The sequence below is a fragment of the Aquila chrysaetos genome, chromosome 11 (genome assembly GCF_900496995.4).
Source record: "Aquila chrysaetos chrysaetos chromosome 11, bAquChr1.4, whole genome shotgun sequence".
Taxonomy (NCBI): Eukaryota; Metazoa; Chordata; class Aves; order Accipitriformes; family Accipitridae; genus Aquila; species Aquila chrysaetos.
The window spans coordinates 26441875-26468355 of NC_044014.1; the positions used below are offsets into that span (position 1 = coordinate 26441875).

General features: G+C 35.5%; 1 protein-coding gene across 36 annotated transcripts in view; it reads right to left on the minus strand.

Annotated features, from left to right (window-relative positions):
• The window catches only part of KCNMA1 (potassium calcium-activated channel subfamily M alpha 1), a 527339-nt gene that overhangs the window by 95305 nt on the left and 405553 nt on the right, over window positions 1-26481 (minus strand). For 17 of the 36 annotated variants that reach the window (XM_041127120.1, XM_030030361.2, XM_030030360.2 and 14 more), the window contains 2 exons: window positions 20573-20659; window positions 16268-16344 (listed from right to left, as the gene is read on the minus strand). In XM_041127120.1, the coding sequence (XP_040983054.1) occupies window positions 16268-16344; window positions 20573-20659 (164 nt within the window). Of the gene's footprint in view, window positions 1-6577; window positions 6752-12722; window positions 12732-14451; window positions 14536-14890; window positions 15041-16267; window positions 16345-20572; window positions 20660-26481 lie in introns of all 36 variants that reach the window. The other 19 variants (XM_030030381.2, XM_030030375.2, XM_030030390.2 and 16 more) reach the window with 8 other exon arrangements.

Below are 26481 nucleotides of genomic sequence, written 5' to 3' on the forward strand. Positions count from 1 at the left end.
AGTCTTGCATTTCTACATCTCAGTATTCATCTACATGCTCATATTATACCCAAAAGAAAGCTAAATAATTTAGCAGCACTCAAGTTCTATCAAAATATAATGATGGGGATTCCTTTTTTGAGTGTTAGAGTCAAACTACATACTTATCATAGAATCATAGAATGGTTTAGGTTAGAATGGACCTTAAAGATCATCTAGTTTCAACCCTCCTGCCATGGGCAGGGACACCTTCCACTAGACCGGGTTGACCAAAACCCCATCCAACCTGGTCTTGAACACTTCCAGGGATGGAGCATCCACAACTTCTCTGGGCAACCTATTCCAGTGCCTCACTACCTCACAGTGAAGAACTTCCTCCTTGTATCTAATCTAAATCTACCCTCTTTCAGTTTAAAATCTTGACTTGAAGCCACCTGTTGTAAAATACCTATTGTTTCATGTTACCCCCCCGCCCCGTAATTAATATCGTCCATTCAGTGTTTGAAAAGGAAATACAAAGCCCCAGTGCATTCATACACATGAAAAAAAATGATGGAATAGATACTTGGAATCTTGGGAGGGCATATACCAGCCTATTCTGATCACTGCTTCTATCTCTATGTTAGCAACACAGAAAAACATTCAGTTGCATCAAGAAGATCACCTGAAGCTCTGCACATCAAGAGTGAGAAAAAGATAGAATCAAAGGGTTGGTTCAGTGAAACCACTGTTCCAGTAAGCAGTTCTTGAATGCTAGTTAAGACTGTGATTGCATATATTGTCAATTCATCCTATCTTCTTTAGTGGAAACACCTGCATGCATCTTTGTACGACTGCCACAAGGAGAAGAAAATGGAAAGAAAGTAGGTTAGGCTGAATTGCAAATATAAACTAAGCTTGAAAGTGGAAGGGTAATTATGAGATTTTCATTCTCAGAAAAGCAGATCTCATGGTGTCTGGCTTCCAATTTGCCAGTACCACAGGCTATAGAGCTGGCTGCAAATATGGCAACCATTTGACTTCATGTCAGTGGCTACACCAGAAGAACCTCTATAGAAGAGCACAGTAATCTCCCACGTTGGTATTTTCTTTTGCAATTGTTCCATTGTCTGGTTTTATGTGCTTCAAAACCCCATTGGCCTGTTTTGGTAACAGCAGCTTTCTTGACCGTAGTTCATTCTGAGAAGGTGGCTAAGGAAGGTAAGGGTTTTTTTCTTCATTACCCAGTAGCAACACAGACTACTTTAAGATGTATATGCCTGACTTTTTTTTCAGCTGTATTGGACTCGTATCTTAACTGAGTTACCTAAAATAGTATTTTGTCGGCAAAATTGAACACTAAAATATACACAGGTGTCCATTTTTACATTATTTTCAGTATTTTGAAAGGGGACACATGCAGTCTTATAGAGGTTTTTAGAAGAAACATCATAGCCATGTCAATTCTCAGGAACACCACCCTGAATACATGGAAATTGATATAACTGAAGTAAAAATCTGTCACCTTAAAAGAAAGAACAATATTTGGAACTAGTTTTACATAAATCAATATATCACCCACAGCATGTTTCACAGCTTATTATTTATATTGTCTGTGGCTTTGAATTAACAGGAATTTATTTGGCACTATGTCTCATTTTAATGTCCCATTTCCATTGATCTTATTTTAAAAAAAACAAAACAAAACAAAACAAAAAACCAGGCTACACAACATAATGTTACATCATTCTCCAGTATACAGAGGTGGGATCATTCCATAGAAGTGAGCTGTAAAAATCATAACGATCTGATTATAATCACTTGCTTATGACCTTATGATGTCATCCCTAAGGGGCAACATCTGTCTTTCCTTTCCAAGCAGACCTGATTGCTTATTTACTCCTTCAATTTCTTCTTCCTCAAAACATTAAAGGTGTGCTATTGGCTTTTTGTGCAGGACAAAGATGAGACAGTGTGACCACAGAGGGATCAGTGGGTTATATTAAAGAAAAGGTGGTCATGCAGCTTATGTAAAAGTAAGAATTTCAGAGCAAATGTGTGTCCATCCCTCCTGTGGCCACAACAGAATTCTCACAGCTCAGAAAAGGTGTGTAGTGGGAGAGAGCAGTGGTAGTACCTCACCTTTTCCTATTCAGAGTATTATAAATATAATGTAAATGGGATCATATTTATAGCTCATTTGAGAATCTCAAAGTCTCTAGGCACCACAAGGTGGTATATGCACCCTATAAAAGGGAAACCATTGTTGCTGAAGGGTGAAAATAAAATTCTAGCACTGAAAGCTGTCCTTTGACAAGGCACATACAAGCCCTTCCTGCACCTTAGGTCATCCATAAAAGCGAGTATTTCTTGTCCTGGCTACTTCAGCAGGACTAGAGAAGTAGTAGGTTAGTTTTGTTCTGTAGAAAGCAGAGGACACAGCTCTTGCATTCTGGGAGAAATAGAGACTATGCTGTCTTTTCAGCCAGTAATTTAGGAATCCAGGACTTAATAGTCAAGTCATTTAGAAAAGCCCAAGCACAGTTATACAACTGATGAGTTTTAGATACACTGACCAGTGTGTGTGTGTTATGCATTCTTCTCTCTGGCTAAATCAGTAAGTGACATGTCATTTCAACTCCCATTATAGAATTTGGTTTTTTAAGTTGTAAAGACATACAGGCAGAGTCTACACTGCCCTAAGGAGCACAGGTCAATGAAGAAGCTAGTTTTCCTTGACTTAACTTGTTAAACCACACTGCCAGGCATAGCTTCAGCACAGTGTACCAACCTTGGTTCAACAAGCATCCTTACGCAAGCTACCCAAAATGTTCACCTGATCTTGCAGAATATGATTTTAGGTCCTTTGAGAAAGACTCAGCAGCTAACTTGTCTGTTCAGCATAAACCACACAATGCCACTAGAAGATCAGATGGAATATATGGTTCTAAACTGGGCTTGGCACACAGGTAGGTATATCCTTTGGCTACTTTCAAAAGTTAAGCTTTCTCCAGCTTGTCTTAGCATCGTCTTTCTTTCCACATAATATGGCTAGGAGTTTGGGCTGAACCCTGAATTCAAAATATAGCAATAATTAGTCTTGCCTTTTGTTTCCAGACATCTCTGATATTCACCAAAGTCAAAGTCTTCACATAAAGCTTCTCAGAACTATCAGAGCATGCCAAAGCATGTTTTCTCACAAGCTGAATTAGATATGCCTGGGCCCAGTATCAAGAATGTCCTTGGAAATTTAGATTCCCAAGGCAGTGGGCACAGCAACAAGTTTAGAAAAGGTTTCCTTTTGGAACGTGAACTTTTGAGGTTCCTGAGAAGCACAGCCATATGGTGATACAGAAACAAGAAATTAAATGGTTCAGGTTAAGATTCTGTCTGTATCAATTAATCATTTGAATGGCACTCCCCAAGATTTGGCACAGACCTAAGCAGAAACATCACACTTATTAGTAACATAATTTCATTGTATAAACCACCCCAAGTTTTTCAGTGACTAAGTGCCTCTCTTCATGCTAATTCACTGGAGTCTCCAGTGCAAAAAATGCTTGGACCATTTGACTGCTGTTCATGTAGCAATCTACCAAAGGCAGCTAAACCTGAAATAATGTAGACAGAAAAAAACTTTAAAATTCTATTTCCTTACTTTTAGAAAGATCATATCCATTTTTTTTCCAGACAACTGCCTATAAACTCAAAAGCTATTTTAATGTAATTATATTTAATCAAAATATGATTTTCATTTGCTGAAAGTACAGGCAACAATATAATAACAGAGAAACTCATCCACAGTGGAAAATACACTGCAAGTGTTACTTTCTCTACATATTATACAATTAGTACACTAAATCCTGTGTACATCATTGAATATGTATATTGATATCTTCTGCTTGACATCAGATTCTTACAAAGAGCATTAATTCTTACAGAAGCTACTCATTGTTCCAAGAAGTTTCATACAATGGCCTGTGACTTTATTTACCTTGAAGAAAAAGCCTGCTTTTATAACCAAAAGGTTTTTTTTTAAAAAAAAAAAAAAAAAAAAGGAAAGAAAGAAAGAAATGCATTAAGCAATTGTAGAAGCAAACCAACCCAACTGGGGCACCACGACCAAAGCAAGCCCTGTAATAGTATAATGACCTTTAATGAGTGTCTGGGGAAACAATACAGTCCTAGCATAAAAGACAAAGGGCAAAACCCATCGTGGCTCCACTGACACTAATTCAAAATGATTTTCAGAACAACTAAAGAATGTAAGAGAGGTAATCTGATCCACCAATCTGACCTCACTTTGATTCTGGGGCCCTGCTGCTGCCATTTCTAATTGTCAAACACTCTACATTTCACATCTGCTCATATTTAATGAAAAGCTGACTCTCACCGCCATTCTTTGAGTTAACTAGCTCTGTCAAGATGGGCATCATACGACCCCTGTGCACTGCAAAGAAAACACACTGATTTCTATTGAAGCCCTGCCAGTGAAACGTTGCATGTGTATATATATATATTTTAATTGGAAAAGAAAGGCTTATGCTGCTTTGCAGAGAGTGTGAATTGGTATTGATTTTTGTACTTATTATTAACAGTCAAAGGTGACTAGTCTCACAAGGGGAAGAGTGAGCTCTCTTTTGATTTGATGGAGTGATGAAGGGAGGAAAAGGCCCTTGAAAGATAGGATGCTAAAAATCCTCAAAGCTGTCAATATCACTCATCCTTCAAAACGTAACATAGATCTAACGTGTTTCCCAAAAGTATTGGTTTTTGGTTGAAATAATATCATTATTGTGGAGGTTTTTGGCTGAGCAGGCAACACAATTAAAAAAGTTTACTTTATCTGCCTCTGTAGAGTCTTAAGTGAACTTGAAAGCTATGGTAAACCTACAAATTATGGTTTTTCTTTCCTTGCCAAACAGTGCTAATGGCAGAAATTTCAGCCATTTGTAGGGCACATATTCATTTAGCCTGGTCTGGTTGCTGTTAACACCAGTGCCGGGATCCAACCACATACACTCTGTACTAGTCTGTATTAATGCAAACTATACCAGGTACTGTGTTACTGAGGCTGTTAGGCTATGTAAGTAACACTGCCTGCAGTAATTCTCAATCTAGGAAGGTTTCTTGTTCACTTTTCTTAACAAAATATGTTTTGCTATGTTTTACTCTGATAAAGGTCTCTTTAAAGGATAAAAACTCCTGTAACTTAGAATTGGACTTAAAACTGGGAACCATCTCCCCTGAGGTCATGCATCAGTTACAACCAAGTAGATAAAAAGGACATTCAGAGTGCTTATGCACATATACAGAGAGAAGATTTCTGGTAAAATCTCCAAGAAATTCTATTAGAATCACTTTAATTGACACAGTCTTCAGACAAAAAATGCTAATAAAATCAAAGTATTGTTATATGCTCCACATTTGTGTCTGGAAAAATAGTTCAAATGTCAAAACAGTTAAAGCAAAGTCATTCAACACTTGAACTTTATACTGCAATACACATACGGTATCAAAAGGCAACCAGATACATAATCTACTAACTACATTATACTCTTAGTAGTGGAAGGCATCTTTATCCGTGATGACTTGTAATGTAAAGCGGACATGCTTTCTGATCAAAACTCCTAATACTCCTTAGAGATGTATCTGAATAATTTTATAGTAGCGAAAGTAAAACAGTTCCTGTCCCGAGACATAGTTTTGCCTGTTATGAATGTCTAAAGAGGATAAAAAAGTGGGGAAAAAAAAAAAAAAAGTCATCATTTTATTTAACAACCTTCTTCAATTATTGACATCACACTCATAAAGCAAGCTTTGGAATCCCTACCGTTTGCCCAAAGAATTAATGGCTACGCAGAATTGTCCCAAGTTCTCTGTCTTCTCCCTCTCAACTCTGATCTTTCAAAAGAGCTTTTGGAGCATATTCCAGAATGGTACTGTCCTATGGGACAGATTCTACAGCTAATTTCAAAAAGTTTGCATCAGGAATTTTGCATCAGGCTAGCCCTTCTAAAAAGGCACTACAAAAAGTACAACCATTTTTACTAAGATTTCTGCGGATTCAGTATTAGATGGAAGGTCCTGCATTATTGAGAATGAAGGGTTATAGACAAAAGTAAAGATAACTGTAGCAGTATAGAACAGAATTCTAGCTACTACGGTTCAGCTAGTAAGTTGTATCCTGTATATTTATTCACTGCCTATTGTATGCTGCTCTAGTGCCAGCACTATTAAAGCTGTCCGCTTAGCATCAGTCATAGATTTAGACACAGGCCTGTCCTCCATTGAAGCACTTATTGTTTAATTAATGACAATTTATATTGTATGAATTAAATAAAATATGTCACCAAACTGCACTAGTAAGGTCCTGCATGCTATTGCAAAAGCATGCTTCATAAAGAGCACACAAAGCAAAATAATGAATTACATTTTTCATATTAAAAATAAAGTAAAACAGAAATATAAATACAGAACTGTATTAAAATTTGGGTTTGACTTTTTTAAAAAGCATCAGCCCAGTAAAACTCACAGAACTACAATGTACGACACAAGACGGGGATGATACCACAGACACCACAGACATGGAACAGCATGTGTTGGTGTTAAAACTTACAGGCACGTAAACTGGTGGAGCAATCATTAACAGAGACAGAAGAAAGTGGGAAGGCTCTCTCAAGGGTGTCCATGTTACTATGTACACTGCCTGACATGCAAGAGCAGTCACGCTCAGAGCGTCCGCAATCAAAACAACATGCCAGTTTCATTCTCTTGTAGATGGACATCTTGGCTATAACCATGTGTTGGATGGGAGGAGAGGAAGAGCAGCAGGTTAATGGCAAGGTTATATATATAACAAGGCAGCTGGAAGGTAATTTAAGGGATTTAATACAGGCCTTAGTTTATGTTAACAGTCTTGACCCAGGAAAAAAAAATGCAATGAGATTATTGATAACACTTTGGCTGTACATTAAAAGTAGGGCAAAAGATAAATTGTTCTTTATTTCTGTTCAGTCTTAGAGGGTGACCGCAGACATGGGGAAGAATTACTGTTTACAGTCAAGTGTTTGGATCAAAAAAGAACATAGTAAAAGCAGAGAATCCTAAGAATATATTTTTCCCTTGGCACAATTAATACTACTGGGCTAGAATGAAAAATCTAAAGTTGCTAATCCATTAGATATTTTTGGCCTACCCTACTTCCTGTAAAAATCAAAGGCTTTTATATATCTATATATATATATGTATGTATACACACACAAAACCCCACATACACGTATATTCTTACATACACACACTCACACATATACATTATACACATACATACATATATATACATATATATAAATACATTTGTTCTTAAACATATGCTAATAATTTCTCTGTATTAAACTGTGCCAGGGAACTCCTTTATTGCAATAAATTACACATTACTAAAGAGTTACAAGATGTTCATAAAATTTTCTGAAAAAATTTACTTCATTTACATTATATCTTCAGGAATTCAAATTAACTCTTGACAGAATACCAAAATTTGCCCATATAAGAGACACAACTAATAATGGTAAATAAGCTTGACAGTAAAATCAGTTCACAAATAAGGCATCACCAAAAGCACACAGAGCATTGGTCCCCTGAAACATGCTGAACCAATCATTGGCATGTTTTCTGCTCTGGATTCAAATGTAGATGGAGAACCAAATAACTGAATGTAGAATTAGAGGCTAATTCCAAAAGGAGTGCCAGGTCAGATTAGAACATTTCTATCCTTCAGTCATCTGAAAGGCCTTGTTATATATTTCTAGAAACATACAGCATCCTATTTTATAAATGCACGTGTAAGTACCATCGTGCAATTTTGTATGTTACCTGAATCACAGGTATGTTTAAGTCTGGAGAAATGCAAAGGCCACTTAGATTGTTTCACATGTTGCATTGAACCAACACTTTTGGTAATGGTTTAGATTGAACTGACTCAATTATACTAAAAACAAAACAGAACACTGACAGGCAAAAACAAAACCTTAAAAGCAAATGCAGAAAAAAGGTAATGTTTCTCTGGCCTGTACCTTCAGTTTAGGATGTCTTTTTTGCATTATGGTAATAACATTAAATTTAAAATAATTTCTCTTTTCTTTTTTTTCCAGTTTCTTAATGCCACAGTCACCAGGGAAGAGGGATTGAAATCGCTCAAATGGGTCAAGTCCTGTTCTAAGGCCTTGATGACTTGCCATACAGTATACTTGTCAAGCAAGGGTAACATTATGATTGTGGAAAACAGGCATTGAGGGAGATGAATGAGTGATCTCTTCAGCAGCGACTCCATTCCTCTAAAACTTTGCTCACATGACTAATGCCATGTTCTTTTAGCATCCTAGTAGAGTTATCTTACAGCTGTTCAGAAAGTCATCATGCAGCATCAGGCTTGTTCATTGCATGGTACATCATTCCTCAGAGCTTGGCTTTTAGTAAGAAGGTTTCCACTGCAGCTTTTGATGCATACACATTCAAACTACACAGAAAATTCAAAACAGCATTTGTTTTCCCATGGTTTCCCTCTGTCTAACTCTTCCCAACACATTCTTTAAAGTGGAAAAGTTGGGCAGAAAAAGAAAAGTGAAATATGTTACCAAAAATGTGGAAGTCTTTCCATTATGCCTATGTTATTATTTTCACTTTAAGGAAATGAAACAAACAAAAAAGGCATTTGTGAGACACACGAACAGTAGGTGAGGTAAAAGGCAGGCCCATTTTGTATTAATTATAGCTGTTTTGAAGGACTTTTTCTAATCAAATGCTGTAGCAAAACACACTGCTCAGAAATTCTCAACTGCTATGTCATTGGTTAGTAACAGTCCCTGGTTTTCATTTACTTGTAGCCATATCTTGTCAACAGTCAATAACAGGATAGGACACATTTATGAAAATTAAATGAAATCATCCTTAAGGGCAAAGAGGGTTGGGAAGGAAAACTTTTTGTACCATTTTCATCAGACTTAAACCAATGAAGTAGGAAATTTAAGCCCTTCTGTTCAATAGGGGAAGGACTCCATGGCGCTTCTCAAAAGCAATGCCCTTTCAGGGACTGTTTTTAACTATTATTATCTGGTGTTCCGGAGATCATGCATCATTTTAATATTTCACATCATTAACATGCAGGAAACAGGCTTGGACCTGGAAATATAAGTAGCAGAAAGGACTTGCTATAAGGGTTTCAACCAGTATATAAGCAACCGCATATCAGAGCAATACATTTTGGAAAGAAAACATGCTGTTACTCTTCATTCCTTTTATACAGTCATTGTTACATTCATACCAAATACAATACTTATTTTCTTTTAAATAAAACAAAACATGGATTATTAGTAGGGATGACTAGCGACAAGATCAAAGACAAGACAGGAATGATTTTAAATGGTTCAGCCACACACATACCATTTCCTCTAAAAGTTCCATAAACAGTAACAATAAATGGGAATCATCAGAGAGACAGGGGGACCTTAAGAACAGCCTCTGGGTGGGTGTTAAATTCATTTGACACCTGTAGCACCTGTGTAAGAATCAACTCATTTCTATTCATAGAAATGTTATGGATGTTGAACAGAACTGTTATTTGCAACTAGTGAAAATGTAAGTTGGGACATAAAGGAAATTACTCCCCTATTTTCAATTGAATAATAAATGGAAAAAAAGGAAGAACAGATCCTTCTACTTAGTATGATGACAATCCCACAGCATTTGTAAAATTTATCAGTAAAAATATCAGGGGAAGTTATCATGGACACGGAAATCAGACTACTTAAGTAATTTACTGACAAAACAAGGCATGTATGAACTTGTCATTTTCTGACTTGTTAAGAGCAAAAGGAAAGCAAAATTTCTGTCAATTCCTTATAAAGTAAATAAATACTTTTAAAAACTTTTTTTATTGCAAATTTTCTCAGAAGGCAACAGCCTTCCATTCTAACAAGGAAGGAATGTGCCTTAGATGTCTAAGCTTCTAGCAGTACCTTGCTTTCTGATCTCAAAAACTCAAAAAGTCCAGTCCAAATTTCTGGATTGTCTGGATCTGAGTTATTACTTAGAGTTCACAAACAGTAATGGGAAATATTTCCAGCTGCAAAAATAAGCAAAGGAAACTGCAGATTATTCTCTACCTAAGATGTCAAGAAACAGCTCCTTTTTTTTTTTTTTTTTTTTTTTTTTTTTTTTTTAAAGCAAGCAGAACAAAGTATCCCTTCATCTTTGCTGGGTTTTGTTTGGTTTGGTTTTTTTTTTTCTTTACTTTTTTTTTCAAAGCTATACAGTCTAACCAATCCTTGTGTTCCACCCATCGCTATAGCAAGTTTTCCTTGTGACCTCAACGGTAACAAAGAGTAGATCTACGAGGACATCTAGTGGATCTCTCTGAGATAACAGCTGGTTAGGAAGGTAATGAACTGGAGGTTTCTTGACCAGCAAATGGCAAAAAAGGTCCCACTACACTTAAGAATTGAAATGCATACAGTGTCATTTCAATTCATCAAGTTCTCATGATCCACACTATGAGTAAAACAACAGCAACGTTAAAGGACGACCAGACTGATTTGATCGCCTTTTAGCAATGCTGGTTAGCATCATGAGACTGAAATATTGAAAGGACTTCCCCCAGCACAATTTCAGTTTTCTGAAAAAATACAGCAGCATATCTTAAACTGTTGGTGAGAATTTATTTTCTCTTGACACAACAGGCAAAGCTATCTCTCCCTTATTTAATTTTTACAGAACAACTTCAAGACCACCAAGTCGGCTTGTTCACTATCTTGCAATTTTTTCAAAGGCAATTGGTTAGTTGTTTCCTATAATTCATGCAGTGCTGTTCTTTGTCAAAAGTGTAGAAACAGCAGGTTACCTGAGTGGAAATTTTGCCCTATTTTAGTAGCTATAAGAATGACTCATGGGTTTTGAAGTAATGGCACATTTATAGACCAATTCATTCTAATTTTCAAATCATGACCTTTCCTTCATTACCTTAAAGAAGACTCTCAGCCAGTGTACTCTCAAAGCTAACTGCATTTCTGAACAAACTGAAGCTATTGGGGAAATGGAAAAAAACAAGTCAAAGCTACATGACCTTTTCTTTTTTAATACTCTCTTAGCATGAAGAGCTGTTTTATTTGTTTATTTATTACTATTTAAACTAATTTCTCTGGTCCAGAAAATCCTCAACATAGAAACATATTTTAAATAAATACATTGCTTCAAAGAAATCCAAATTACTTCCAGTATTTTGCTTCAAAGTCAATAGAATTCATCATTTTATCCCTAGAAATTAGTTTCTTTCTGGTTTATTATTGATTCTTATCATGCTGACCTGTTTCACAATCTGCTTTTCTGTGCTGCCCTATCTTTCTTCTGTCATTCTATTGGCTGAAAAGAGATCTTTGGAGAAATTTCTATTCTCTGTTTGAATGCTTTCTACCGCAACAGGATCTCAACCCTTTAGTGTAGTTTGCAGGCACCACAATAAGATAAATAGTAAATAATGATGATCCTAATGAGTGTCATCACAATTCCAAGGTGGCTAGCACTTTATCATGCAACTCCAGGAGTGTCAACTCTTCCTTGATTCTTTGCAAGATCCTGTGGTGTATACAGCTGAGAGGGAAAAAAATATCTCAATCCTGATTAAAGCCTGAAGTGTCAATAAATTCAGAATATCTGGTGAAATGTTGAGAAAGTCTCATAGCCTCACTTATTTAGAATAGCTGCAGTTACACGGTATGGTTAGCAGCCTCAATCTGGCACAGTAATGCCTCACTGCAGCTATGAAATATTTGATCCCTCTTGCTGTTTGAAAGAACAAGCCCATATAATCCCAACGCTGCCCTATAAGCAGTACATTTCTTTGCAGTGCTTTTATTTCTAAGCAGCAAATTCTTTCCATGTCCCAAATGCTGTGTTAATTTAAATTATCACGACTGTACACTCTAAAAAGGGCTGACAAGAGACTTCATAGATTCTGTACACTTTAAAGTGATATGTCTTAGATTGACATGAAGTGGTCTATAAAGTTCATATTCTATATATAAGGTAAAACTACAGCTTAGGTCCTGAAAAGTCAGCATGGCTCTACTCATGTAATTAATTTCAAAACAAGCAAGCTGGGGAAAATAATCACTGTAGCTTTTTTCCTGTTGAAGATACCTGTAGGTTTATACATTAAAAGTTAGCCACACATTTAATTCATTGTCTGGCTTTCCCCCATCTCCTTTTTTTTTTTTTTGCCAACAGGGAGAAAGGAGTTAGATAAGGACAGTAAAAGACTGCTGTGTTGCTCTTTGTGTCAGCTATGCAATGGAAAAGACAAAGTACAAAAAAAATTGAAGATGGGTCTGACAATGAATTGCACTTAACCAGGCAAACAGTGCTGTAGTGGCAATTACCCCAGCCTAACCAATATCTCTAAAATTTCATGAGATATCTCTCAAATCATTTAAAGGAAATACTGTTGCCAAGATGTCTTTTTCAAATAGGGATAAAAAAACCAAGGTTGTGGGAAAAAAGGGGCAAAAAGCTGGAAGAGGGGAAAACTGCTGTATTTTCTTCAACGTCACCCTAATCTCCATGGGTGTAAACGATGAGAAACTTGTGGGTATGACGTCACTGCTACATGCAACATAAATAAAGAAAAGAACCAAAATACTGAACAAAAATACTCTCTGCTAGAGAAAGACAGGTTGGACCGCACTCTGGGCTACAGGGAACCCATTTTTACTCACAATAGATCACTATCAGTGTGCAGTTAAAATATAGTAGGGGCCGTGTTCCAAGGCAGCAAGAGGAAAAATAAATCAAAAGTTTGTCAATTGTCATAGATTACAAGAAATTCCTTCAAACACATCAATGTACACATGATATGTCCCCTCTGGGGTTCAACCCCCACCGTTCACAGCAAGCACTGTCACTGGAAAAAATATATAGAGAATTAGACCATAGCTGTTGCACAAAATGAAAGAAACAGGAGGAGTAGGTCATCCAGTTTAGAGATTTCATCCCAACATGGCTGCATTTTATATAAATATATGCATGTTATTTGGCCCCTTGCTGCAAAAACTACAGTTAAATGGAATAGGAAAGAGATTGAAAACATTAAAAAAATATTAACAATCTGTGAATAAGATTTCCACACAAGCATTTCTCTGGACAATGTGACATCAGCATTCATGTTATTCGGGGAGTGGGATGGGTAAGGAGAAAGGGATGGCAAAGAAACTGCAAAAGGAAAGCGAGGTTACTTTAATTATCCCTGGCCTTGTGGAAACATAATGATCTGCCCTGAATTATTAATATTAGGCCTAACAGGTTTGGACAAATGGCTATGTAGGTCAGACTCACATTTAGACCCCAACAACACCACAAGCTAATGTTCAGACAGTATCTAAATTGATGTGCAACCTCAGATGCATTATTAAAGAATGCGGTTTTCAAAAGTCACAGGAAGCTGCATTAATTAATGCCACCATAATTAAGTTTTCCATGTAAAGATATTCCTTCACATTTAATTCATCTGAATGTGTCAATATTTTTACATACAACCTTTCATTTCATCTTACACCTTTTCCGCATTCAGCTGCCTCTAATTGCCATGTTACTCACTAATTAAAATATGTATTTATCATATAGAACGACATATACGCATGTGTGACTATTTGCAGTGTCTTTGAAAATCAAATTAACATATTAGCTGTTGACAGATCAGTTGACAGTTTCTTAATTCAATAGGGAAAGAGTTTTCTTAATTTATGCTTTGTTTTGGTTAGACTGCATTTTTAAGACCAATGATTTGTGTACTTACAGATGGATAACATAGTTAAGATTTTTCAAAAGTGATTAGTGATTCAAAAGCTAAAGCTAAGACATTTTATGTGAATAACAGTCTGCACTAAGGACTTACCTTTAAAAAAAAAAAAAAAAAATCAGGTCCCATAAATGGGATCTCAAGATTGTCATCAAAATTTGAGAGATCAAAAATCACTAATTACTGTTGAAATTTTTCATTTAAATTTTTTGCTGACTGACAGAACTTTAAAAGCAAAGTTATTGTACTATTCCTAATAGTTGTGAGCATGCTCCTAAGTGGAAGCTGTTCTCAGCTGTACTGAGAGCTGCCAGCTCTCATCGTATCTATGACCATATGTGTGTGTATGTAGGAAAGGAGAGGGGAGAGGACAGATGGGGGGAGAGGTAGAGGGGAGACAATGAAAGGGAAATTTAAGATTTTACTCTCACTGACCATTTTTTTTCTTTTTCACCTGACTCGGAGGATTCTCTCCTTAGTGTTCAGTGCTCACTGCAGCAGCTCTGACAGCTGTCTCTTTCTTCTGCCTCACTAACTCCATCATTTTGTTTCTTCATCTGTCCAACACCCTTTCATTTATTGGACTGATACGTGTGACCATGCCACTTGGAACATTTCCTAGTGCTACACACAGAAGTTGTCACTCTCACCTCTCCATGGCCCTGCTGCTGGTAATATATCCATAGTGTTGGCTGGATCACAGGATACTCTGTTTTCTCCCCGGTTTCCTAGTACTGAGGAGCTTACACTGATTCTCATTAATGTATAATAAAGGGCTCTTGCCCTTTATACTGTGAATTCCTGATTCCTATCTTCTAACACATTTCAATGAAAAGCATAGATCTCACATTAAAATGACAGAACTTTGGGAATTAATTTTTTTTTAATCAGCACGTGTAAAAAGCATACACTATGTGAAGGAGGAGTAGAGGAGAAAATACAAATAAAATAGGTCTTTTTTTGATAGAATCAGAAAAAATTAAACAGGTAACATAATTCTCTTTAACTGTTGGATAATTTGGTAAAAAGATTGGGTTTGAGAGTTACAGGCACCCCGAGGCATCTGTAACTGGCTCTACCAGAACTTACTCAGCAGCCTCATTGGCTTTGGCAGCAGTTCAAAGGTCACATTCTCACATGGATAAACTGTTCTTGAACAATTTTTTTCCAATATGTTAGGCAATGCATACATTCCTTCCACATCAGGCATGCTTTCCATGTGCTTTGCTCTCCTTGTGGCTACAGGGAGGATAAATACCATTTTCTGTCAGTGTTTCAGCTGCTTTCTCTCAACTATACTACTTTGTTCCACAGTCCTGTTTTTTGGGAGGGAGAGGAGTTTCTTTAAAAACTCCAGTGACATTTTTTTTCTTTTTAAAATCATCTTCAAGAATTCATCAATTTCAGGCACCCTTTAAAGGCAGAGAATGTCCAGTTTAGGCTTTCTTCCATCCTCTACGCCAGTGCAGTGATAACACTATGATTGGATCTATAAATAAAAGAGTTTTTTCCTTTTTAAAAGTAATGGTAAAATAGACATGATCAAATACATCTGAGATCTTCCAATTTACCTAATCAGTACTTTTGAACTGAATAATCTTTTTCATGGGAGAATACCATGGAATGCACATAAATACTCAGATATCTATTGAGAAAAGGATCCCTAAATCCTTTTGATATCAGTATTACAAATATGCATGGGTCAAACACATCTTTGGCCAAAATGTGGTTCTGATAGTTCCTGGAAAAAGTCCTTTCAAAGTATATATAGATAAAATGCCAATTTCTATATATTTATAAAAATACAGATGCAAAGCCTGATCTCAACTCCAAAACTCAATGATTTCTTCATGCAAAATTTTCCAAACAATTTAAACAGCAAACCTAAGAACTTAACTAAGCCAAATATTAGCATTACAGCTATGGAATCTTCTAAAAGGATATATGTAGGAGGCACTAATATTTAATTTCTTCCAGACAATCACTTCCTCCAGTAAAACTGATCGTTTATTTCAATAATAATTTATTTCAATAGTTATACGATGGAATATTATTCCTTAGTTTCTTCTTTTACAGAATCATGTTCAGCAAGATAGAGAGAAGTTCTTTGCAGAAAACTATTGAAATTACTGGACTTCTGCATGGTATGAATGAGAGCAGAACTTCACTGTTAGCTCGTTCTTAACTCAGAAACTTCCACAATTAGATCTAGCTTGATTCAATTCTTCAGGTTTTGTTAGCTTGGACCCTAATGGAATTTTTAATGAAGAAACAGGTGTGAGTGGTGTGAAATGTAATAAAAATATATGGACCTCAGAAATGCAAACGGAACTTACTATGTTGCTGTGCATTTTTCTTAGCTTTTCTGTACCACTGTGTAAAACATGTAAACACATGTACAGATATCCTTCACGGCTGAACAATTCATGAAAAGGAGAGGAAGGGAGTGATAGAAATATTACTTACGCCGTTTGCAGCCACATTTTTTTATCCTTTTGGGATCTGTGATGTCATCATGACAGGCCTTGCAGTAAAAAAATGCCCTAGAGAGACAGAATGGAAAAACTGACACATTTCTTAATCCATATAAATGAAATTACCCCCATATTTGCTCTTGTTGCAGTGCCAAATTAATGAAACATGCCAACACCAATTTCCTTTAATCTTTGAAAAGGTTTAGACATTTAAAGTAGGAATTATTTGCTGAAAGACCATTAATTTCAAACATAAGACTTCAAATTAGTGTTTCTTTTAATATACTTTTATTTGAAAAGTAATCGGGAGAAGGGATGATAATTATGACACAGTGTATCAGTTCATTTGCCTTTCACCTTAGAAAAAAGAGCATCCAATGAATTTTGTCATGAAAATACATAAACATAATGAATTCCCTGTTCTTATCGGATATAGCAGATTTGGGGTTTTTTTAAAGGCTGTCTAGCACCCTGGGCCAATTTTTCAGCCTGGTCACAAGCAGGACTTCATTTTGGATACAATGAGAGATTGCAATGAGATCAACGTGACAGTAACATCAGATCTGCTGTTTACCAAAAAATACTCCCAACAAAACCAGAAAGGGAAAATCCACTCAAAATAAGTTCCTAAAGGAACATATAAACGAAAGAACTGAAATAATCTTTATTTAGTCTATTTTTTTGTCCTTCTTATCTGAAAAAGCAGAACCATTTTGGTTTTGAACAGACAAAAGCCAAAATTCCAAACAAAAATATGCATTAACAAGGTGAATCATCTAGGTTTCCATTTAATATTTTTGCTTATGAACTTCTACTCTTGTATCAAATGGCTCACCACTAGGTGAAGCACAAGGAGAACTAAGGAAGTGAGAAAGGGTAAACACTTGACTTTATATAAGATTAAAACAAAATTCTGATTTAATAAATATGCATCAGACTGCCCACAGGAGAGTTTAATCATGCCTGTCAAGTCAACATGTCATGTAAGGCTGCTGTGACACATTTCATGAGGATCACGCAGCTGGCCTCTAGCTGGACAGTTACAATTTATGAGGGTTCTTGCTGGCACAACAAGTTAAACATACTTTTTAACCTGCTGTAATTTTAATTTCCCTGTACTTATCCATATTCGGGATATGTCAGCTCCACGCCTGTCTTCCCAACCCTCTCTCATTGCATACTTCTGTCCTGGTTTCAGCTGGGACAGAGTTAACTGTCTTCCTAGTAGCTGGTACGGTGCTATGTTTTAAGTTCAATAAAAATTGGCAGTAAGAACCAAAGCTGCCACTTTGCAACCACCCATGGATTTTGCCGACAGTACTGGATGGTTGGATTGCTACAACAGTAGGGAAGTCACTGGAACAGAACAATCTACAGTCCCAAATATAAAAAGAAAAATAAACAATATTAATACACAGCCTCTGAATAAACACAGCCTTTGGTAGTTCAGCTAGGATGATTGCTACTAATCTTTTTAGATTAATTAGACAGTGTCTACCACAGGTGGAACTATATTAAAGGAAATGTTCAGAAATATGAACTAGATCCCTAATTCAAATGGTTAAGAATTTATCTAAGTTATTTTACACCTCTGAATAATAGCCCTGGTAGTTAAGCATCCCATCAGGAGAAAGGTAGCAGGTCTAACATTCAAGATATGGACCAGAGAATAAAAATTTAAATTTGCGGTAAGACCTCACTGAATGTTATTAACATTTCTAAAATCAAGACAGCATGCAAGCTACTGATGTAAGATGGAAGTCCTAAATGTAGCAGACTTAATTTGTCTAAGAAGCTTCCAAGAGGATCACTCTCAGACTGTGAAATTGCCTTACTATTTCCAAGAAGCAAAAGGTAAAATGAAAAGCCTTCTCTGAGCATTTGTATACTTTGCTGCAGAAAATTTCTGGTCTTCAAAATATTCACCTTCCACCAAAAAGAAAACAAACTGTCTCCAAAGAAATGAGAATAAAATATTTTTCAAACCATGAGCCAGTGTCGAGCCATAAGCAAGGAGGAGAAAACTGCCTCCAATTTTTACAATATCTCCCCAATCCACCTTTAAGCCCCTGTATTGAACAAGAATCCACTATCACAAATATTCCCTCACAAAAATACATGACATGAATTGGACATAGGTCATTTCTACAGATCATGTTTCTAAAGCCCACTGCAGAACAAATGTCCTAAAGACTACCTTCAATCCTATGTGCAAAATCAAGAGCAAACACCTGAAGTGATTGCTGTAATTATCCTTCTATATAATTGGGTTGAATTAAGTGGATTTGAAGCATGTGGATTTCTGATGTTAGTACTAACATGTAAATCAATAAAGAATAATAAAGATGCAATTCATATAGTCTGTATTACGTTTAAACACTCAACATTTTACATGAAGCTATCTATCTAGACATAATTGTTTCTAGGTATAATTGTTTCTAATGTGAGACTATTGTTCTAAAAACAGGAAAGTAATTCTAGCAAGAGTAATTGAACACTGCATGTTATATTTCATTGTGGAATATATATTTATCAAATACAAATAGCTTTAGCTTGAAGGAGCTGAAATTTCCCCATTAGCATGTAACACAAAACCAGAATAATTTAATTTGAATTTCAGATATATTACATGTTTAATTCTACTTTATTAAAAAAATCCTTTTTTTCCCCTCCAAAAGACCTAAATTTTAGAACATTTTTCTGACTCTGATTCATAGCTCAAAAGGGTGAAATCAACACTTTACATAATGGGCTTTGTTAGTTGAAACACATCTAATAATCACTGGCTTTGCACAGAACAGCTAAGAAATGTGGTAAGGGAGGCAGCATGTTTCTAAACAAAGCCTTCTGCAAAAAGCAAGGCAGAATTGGGAATTTTGTTTCAGCTTACTATTAGATAACACGTGCTAGATGAGTGATGTGTAAAATTTCTCTAAACACATTAATAACAGTCAACTTCTCCCTGTTAAAAATGCTATGCCAGGTAATTTTTACTTAGAGTCAGAAATAATTTCACAAGAGGGTGTAAAATGCCTTATAAATGAAAAAAAGCTAGCATCTCAGTAAAGGAATGTGAAGACAGTTCTGTATATTCAACTGGAGAAAAGCACCAGAGAGGAAAAGAACTATATGCTGAAAGGCAGTGTACCTGAGGCAGTGCTGGATGCAAATACTCAAGAGATGGTGCTAGAAACATGAGAAGACAGGAGCACTGCTGTGCTGTTCTGCATGTTTCACCCAGCCAAAAACTATCTAAGCTCTTTCAAAGAAAATAGAATTCAGGTTCCCAGTGACTTCACTGTTCTGATGTTTTGACTTACTTTAAATATTCGTGGCAAACATGCATTGCTTAAATACTATTTTCACTGTAATTTAATCATAAAAAGTTTAGAACTTAGTAAAGGTTATCATTTGAATATTTTATCACTCTAAGTATAGGATTTCGTTAAAATATCTAACTGAAGAACATCAAGTAAAAATCAGATTCTTGATAGCGTGACTTGCAACAAAAAATACAAATGATGAGGAAGCACTCAGCTGCAAATGTTCCTTTTTTTTTTTTAATCTTACAGACATTGAATAATAATTTCTTTTAAAAATAATTTTCTCACATTGCTTTTTTGTTCCTTCCAAGCATATTGTAATCCTAATAAACAAGAGTACATACATTTGGTCCTAAACACAATACCATAAACCCCCTTTTCATTCATCCCAAATCTAATACAGCCAAGTACAACGAACCTGTGAAGTTGTCTACAATGGTTGGGATATACTGCACTGTTGCAATTTGATTTATTATTATGAGGTCATAGAGTATGTAGTTCCAGTAAAGAAAAATGAAAAGAATATAAATAGTATTCTGCTAATGCAATTACTGAATGAATACAGTAGCTTGCTCACATCAAATATTTGCTGAAGTCTATGTAAATAAGAACTACTCTAAATTTGAAAGTTGGACAAAACTATAATCCCTGTCCTCTCTCAAAGTAATTCCACTGAAACAAATTAATTCTAGAGAAATCAGATCAAAACAGTTTACATTTTCTAGTAGGACACAGAAAAAAAGCCTCTTCATTTCTTTTCACATATGCTGTAAAATTATTTCATTTCCTTGATATTTAGGACTGTAGTTAAGAAAATGGCATGCACACGTTTGGTTCACTAAAGTACCAACTCATTTCCCCTGAGAATCTTTAAACAGATAATAACAAAAATTAGGTGAGGTGTTTACATGTAAAGAAAAAACAGAAATTAAATACTATTTGCTTAAATTTAAAGATAAAAATATATGAATTACCTTTTTACTTCTTTGGCATCACTTGCAATGAAGAATCCTAAAGTACCTTCTTGAATCTTGACATGGTTTCCAGGATTGATTAATATACTGCTCAGTGAAACAAAAAACAAAACAACAAAACATAAGTTTAAATTACTTTAAACTGAATGTTCCAAAACAGCTTTATTTGGTTTTGTTATAGGGGACCCACTAGTTAGGAAAGGCTGCAAGGAATTTTTAAGCCATTCTTCCTTGAAATTTCCAATCAAATAACAGTTTCACATGCTTTTTACAAAAACTTAAGTTTGAGACAGTCACATGCCTCTGCCTATAATCACATCATTTAAGTGTTTACATCTGTTTTGTTTTGGTTTTGCATTAAATGTAGAGTATACAACTATACAAAATAACAAAGCCTCTCAGAAACATAATGTGTGAAGCTGACCATTTCAGCTTTCTTGCTCTGTCATGCAAAGTGGTGAAAAATTCACAATATGGTGAAAAGGGAAGAACCAGCAACCACCACTCAGTAACAATACAAACTACCATTTATGAAGCTAAACCCTTTGATGCAAATTTTTGCCAATTGCTAGTGAAATAGAATGTTAATGGGACCCCTATCTGTACATATAACATTATTGTTTAAAATAATAAATGCACACATACACTCAAGGGGAATGGTACAAGACAACCAGTCACGACAGCTGAAAAAACATAAAATGAATAGAAATTTTTTAAAACACTGCTATGCAGCCATGGAAGAACAAAAATAACCCAACCACACTGACTGAATAGCCTCAGCTAAATTTGATAAAGGAAATTATAAACTGCTATCAAGAAGTGAGGTAGTCCATGTCTCTCTACGAAGTATCTTTTTTATTTTCATATAATTTTAACACTAGATTTTAGGTAAGGCACTTTTCAAAGAACCAAGCTAAAGAGGAATATACAGATGGGGTAGAAGTCAATATATTCTCCGATAAGTTTTATTAATGTGTAATACAACTAAGATTTTGACTTGCTAAAACTTAATAAAGCTTGCCAAAAGTTCTCTCTTGTTTTTTATTAAAGCTTAGCCTTTTAAAGTAAAAATGTAGTAACGGCATACATGCAATTTAGAGTAAATAAAGACTACCAGCAATTTAAATGCTTGTGGATTTAGCAAAAATTGATTTTGGGGAAGTATATACATACAAAAACAAATAAAGCACATTTCTGAACAGACATACATTACTAAAATTCGAAGACCAAAAATCTTTTATGTTATTGTTAGAAGGGAAAGTGGGTCTCAGCAGATCTCTTATTCAAGATGTTATTTATTATCCATACATTAGTAATAAATTAGTGTGACAAAAAATATACCTGAAAGCTTTATAATGAGCACATTGCTTTGCCTGATTACACATGCCCACAAGGCCCTATGAAAAGAATATGCAGGCTGCAAAATAAAGTGCTCATAAGTTAAGAATTAAAAGGTTGGTCATACAGCCATAATTCAGCCCCCATTATGTAGATGTTGACAATACAATTCTTAATTTAATAGCCACAAACTGCTTTTTTTCCTCACAATCTAGAACTTCATTCAGTGGTGGTTTACTGTCATTACTCCAGGCATGGCTTCATGTAGTTTATCTTTCTTTAAAATCAGCATCATATTTTGCTTATGTGTTTTTCTGCAACGTTCATCACTATAGCATGCAAAAGATTCACAAATACATAATTTATTTTACAAGAAGGATGAAGATATAGTATTATCCCATTTTACAGATGAGAGATTAAGTCACTATGAGATATAGTAGCTAATAATTTGGGATGCCTACGGGCCATTTTTTGCAAGCATTTAGCATTGCATAGCTCCACATACACCTTCTAGGGACTTTTGCTGTAAGTAAGAATGCTCAGCATTTCCAAAAGTCCAGCGTCTGGTTCCCAAAACAATAAACACTTAATCAGAGGTCATCTGTAAAAGGTTTGGTTTAAATTATTAGCTCACTCTCACACAGATATTCTGTGGCAGAGGCTGGAACAGAAATTAAATCTCAAAGAAAGCATTTACCCAGATATCCTTCCTTTTCCTTCATTCACATTTTCAAGCTTTGCAACAAAAAGGAGAGGAGAACTACAGAAAATGGAAGTCATCACCACAGAAAGCAGGTTCATCTCCACAGCACACTTCAGTAGTATTGCAGAAAATGAAATGTGATGGTGTAAATAACGCCTACATTATGCACGCAGATAAATGGGATGAATTAAAGTTGCACAGCTAAACTTCCCATCTTTTGTTAGTGTATTGGGATTAATGGTTGCACACGCAACCAAAACATTTACCTAACGCAGTTTTAAAATGCAACTTCACAGGTTTTAAAATGGAATAAAACAGACAGGAAAAAAAAACCAAACAACCCCACAAGAATTTCTTCATATGAAACCAGTCACCCAGGTCACAAACAGGTTGGAAAATTGTCACTTGAGCCAACAGAGCGCTTACCAGCTGTTATAGAGATACCTTAACAGGCCATCACTAAGGGAGATGAGATATCCACTCTACCAGTACACTCACAGAAAAAAAGTTGAGAATGGCCTATCTTAAACCTGGGAGCCTATATGAGCCCAGATATGTCATTTCTCAAGAACCAGGAGAGAATCTTTCTGCCACTAACTCTCCAAAGTCTTTCTGCCAAAACTTTCTATCATGTCCGTAACTGCATCCGTGTTTCAGTCTCCACCTTTCCTCTTCCCTGTCTGTTAGTCCTTCATCTGCCATTATGCTGAGAATTCAGCTGTTAAACTCAAAAATCTTCTACAGATGCTAGTCTCATTTATTTCTACTATACTGTTCCTTCTAAAACATGCAAAGACTTGTAATATGGTTAAGGGTGGCTGTTTTTCTTAGGTACAAATGGGTACTGCTCTGTCAGAAAAATACTTTTTTTTGCCCTTATTTCATTCTTTGCCCTTAATCACTAAAGTATTACAGCTTTTCAGTGAAAACAGATGGAACACATTTCTTTACATAGACCCACCTTTTTTTTTTTTCTTCCTCATCCCATTCTTGGAGATAGATAAACCATACCCAAACAGTAAAAAATCCTACTAAAAGCTCAACAACCCGAACTCCATAAGCTGAGGTAACTACTAGCTATGTATATGTTCACTCCCCCTCACAGAACTTAAAATTTGACAAAGTAATAAGCAAATGAAGCAGTTCTTTTAAGAGGCAGTGAACGCCATCTTAAATCAGAAGTAACTGGCTTCATTTAGGATGTAATGTATTGTGAGCATGATTTTGTATCTCAAGGTTTTCTGAGACACATTAAATCAATTCAGATGGGTCAGTGTATAGACTTTATTTTTGTCAGATCTTATACTTCATTCACATATACTTATTTTTACAATACAATGTATTTATAGCCACAAAACATAGATGTGATCACAGTTAATGCAGTATGACCCCAGCAGCAAAATCTTCTGTTGGGAATAAAAATTAATTTGCCCCATCACTGCTATTGGCAAAGAGTTACAGCAAAGGCTCATAAAGCTTTGGGTTTATATACACACTGATATTTAACCAGAGCAAAATCATGAGCAATTTCTACTGACTCTATATGGATTTATTAAATATGCTGCTTATTAAAGCAGCAATTGAATTATTTCTTATGAGACCTGTAGTGTCATTAGCTAAAGTTATGCTTTGATAAGCGCTCACTCTAAAATGTACAGCAAGGGAAATGTTTTGAATTAAAAGAATAGAATCTAGGGAACAAAGAGGACAGAGAAAAATAAAACAGGCTTATGAGCATACCAAGAATGCATCCATCAGTTATTTAGAGATGCATGTATCTGTTTAAGTAGCTCATGAAAATATGCACATATATATATCCCCACAGTTGAGAGGATAAGTACATGGCAAAGTAAATTGGAGTTTTAAGAGAGAAAACTTCAGCTAATGTCTTATTTTTATGTATCTCCAAGGCTGGGGAGTTTTGCAGATAAAGGAAGATGTAGGAAAAGGCAAAAAAGGACAGAAACTCATTACGTTTTATAGCAATATATATGGCTAATCCATACACATTCTGTGCCACACACTGGAAAAAATGCTGTTGAAAATGACATCCCTGATTCTTTCAAATATATTTTTATCATAAAATACAATTTGATTTTTTAATCTCCTAAATCAGCTCATGAAATCGAGCAAGAAATGCCAAATACTTTAAAAGCTTCTGAGGTCTTGATCAAATTTTATAATTTTGTAACTTTGCTAGGTTAGGTTACCTCAGAAACTAATCAAGTAATAGCAAGCTCAAAAAACTTTTAGTCACAATTTCCTTAACAATTCCAGTTCCAGAAATACATTCCTCAGGACAAAGCATTTCATGACAGGGGTCACATGTCACTGCAAAAAAAAAAAAAAAATCTTTTGCCTTGCTTGCTCTTTCATACATGAACATTTAGAACACATGGCAATTACAGCCATGCAAATTGAACATGTGTAAACTAAATATTATTTAATGTGTTTAATTGGAATTTAATGTAATTCACCAGCATGAACTTCGAAGAAGGCAGTTCCATTACTCTGTGATAATACAACAATTTATATTGTGGAACAGAATGTGCAGTTTGGAAACCTCTGCTTTACACTTATCTGACGTCTAGCAAAAGTTAGTCTATTTGCTAAATAAGATTCACTGGTGACTAGATGCAAGATCACGCATCTAAGAGCAATGAAAATATCACACATCAAAAATGTAGAAATCACCCTTGAATTCAGTTGTACTCTCAGGAATCATAGAATGAATCATAGAATAGTTTGGGTTGGAAGGGACCTTTAAAGACCATCTAGTTCGAACCCCCCTGCCATGGTCAGGGATATCTTTCACTAAAACGGATTGCTCAAAGCCCCATCCAACCTGGCATTGAACACTTAAAGCTCAGGAAAGAATTAGGAACAATAGTATCTATACAGTTGAAACTGAGTTCCCAGACTCACTGAAATATAAGCAGGTGATGCACAAATGGGAATTAGTGCACATTTGAGATGCACAGTTTAAAAAAAAATGAAAAATTCAAATGTGGTCAGAAAAATTCTGGAGTAAGACTTATGGATGTCTTTACAAAGATTATTCAATGAAAAGTTAAGATAGGACATGATGACTTTTTCATATGTCAGTGGAGAATAGATATCTGTTAGTAACTGTGTTAATTTTGATCAATTTACTCACTTGTTGGATTATACCTTTCTGATGTTTTAAGTATACATGCTACCTTCAGTATAATACAGATATATGTAAATATCTGTTCATCCATTCTTATTTACCTGAAAGTACCCCAGAACATGAGCATTGCCCAATACCTTTTTGCTAGTGCATGGAAGATTGACTGCACAATACAACAATATTGTGATCTAGATAAACAATACCATATTATGTCTTCCCTTAAAGCATTAAAAGTGAGCTAAGGTTTTGATTACTATTTGCAGGTCTTCCATATTTTGTTGAACTTAAAGATATTTGATGGAGAACCTGATAGTTGGACGTTTGAACTGTAGGACAATTTGTGAACTGACATTTCAGGGCAGGAATAATTCCCCCCAACTATTTATTTTTTACTCATTTCTGCTGTTGAGTGATGTTTATTTGTCTCCTGCTTTCAAATATCATACATGTTGGACTCAAATTATGTTTCTTGTGTTGAAACAGCATTAGAAAGTTTGATGGCTGATATCTTTTCATGTTATTAGAATACATAAAACAGTATTTCTAATAAATTTTCAGTATCCAAGAATTTCAGTAGGAGATAAAAAATATTTCCTGTAGCTTTCTATAATATTCAGCTACCTTCTATGTGAACCACATGGAAAAAAACAACCAATCAGCATTAAGAGTCTGAACCATTACTACACTGTATGTATTTATTGGTAGGCCACTTGCTAA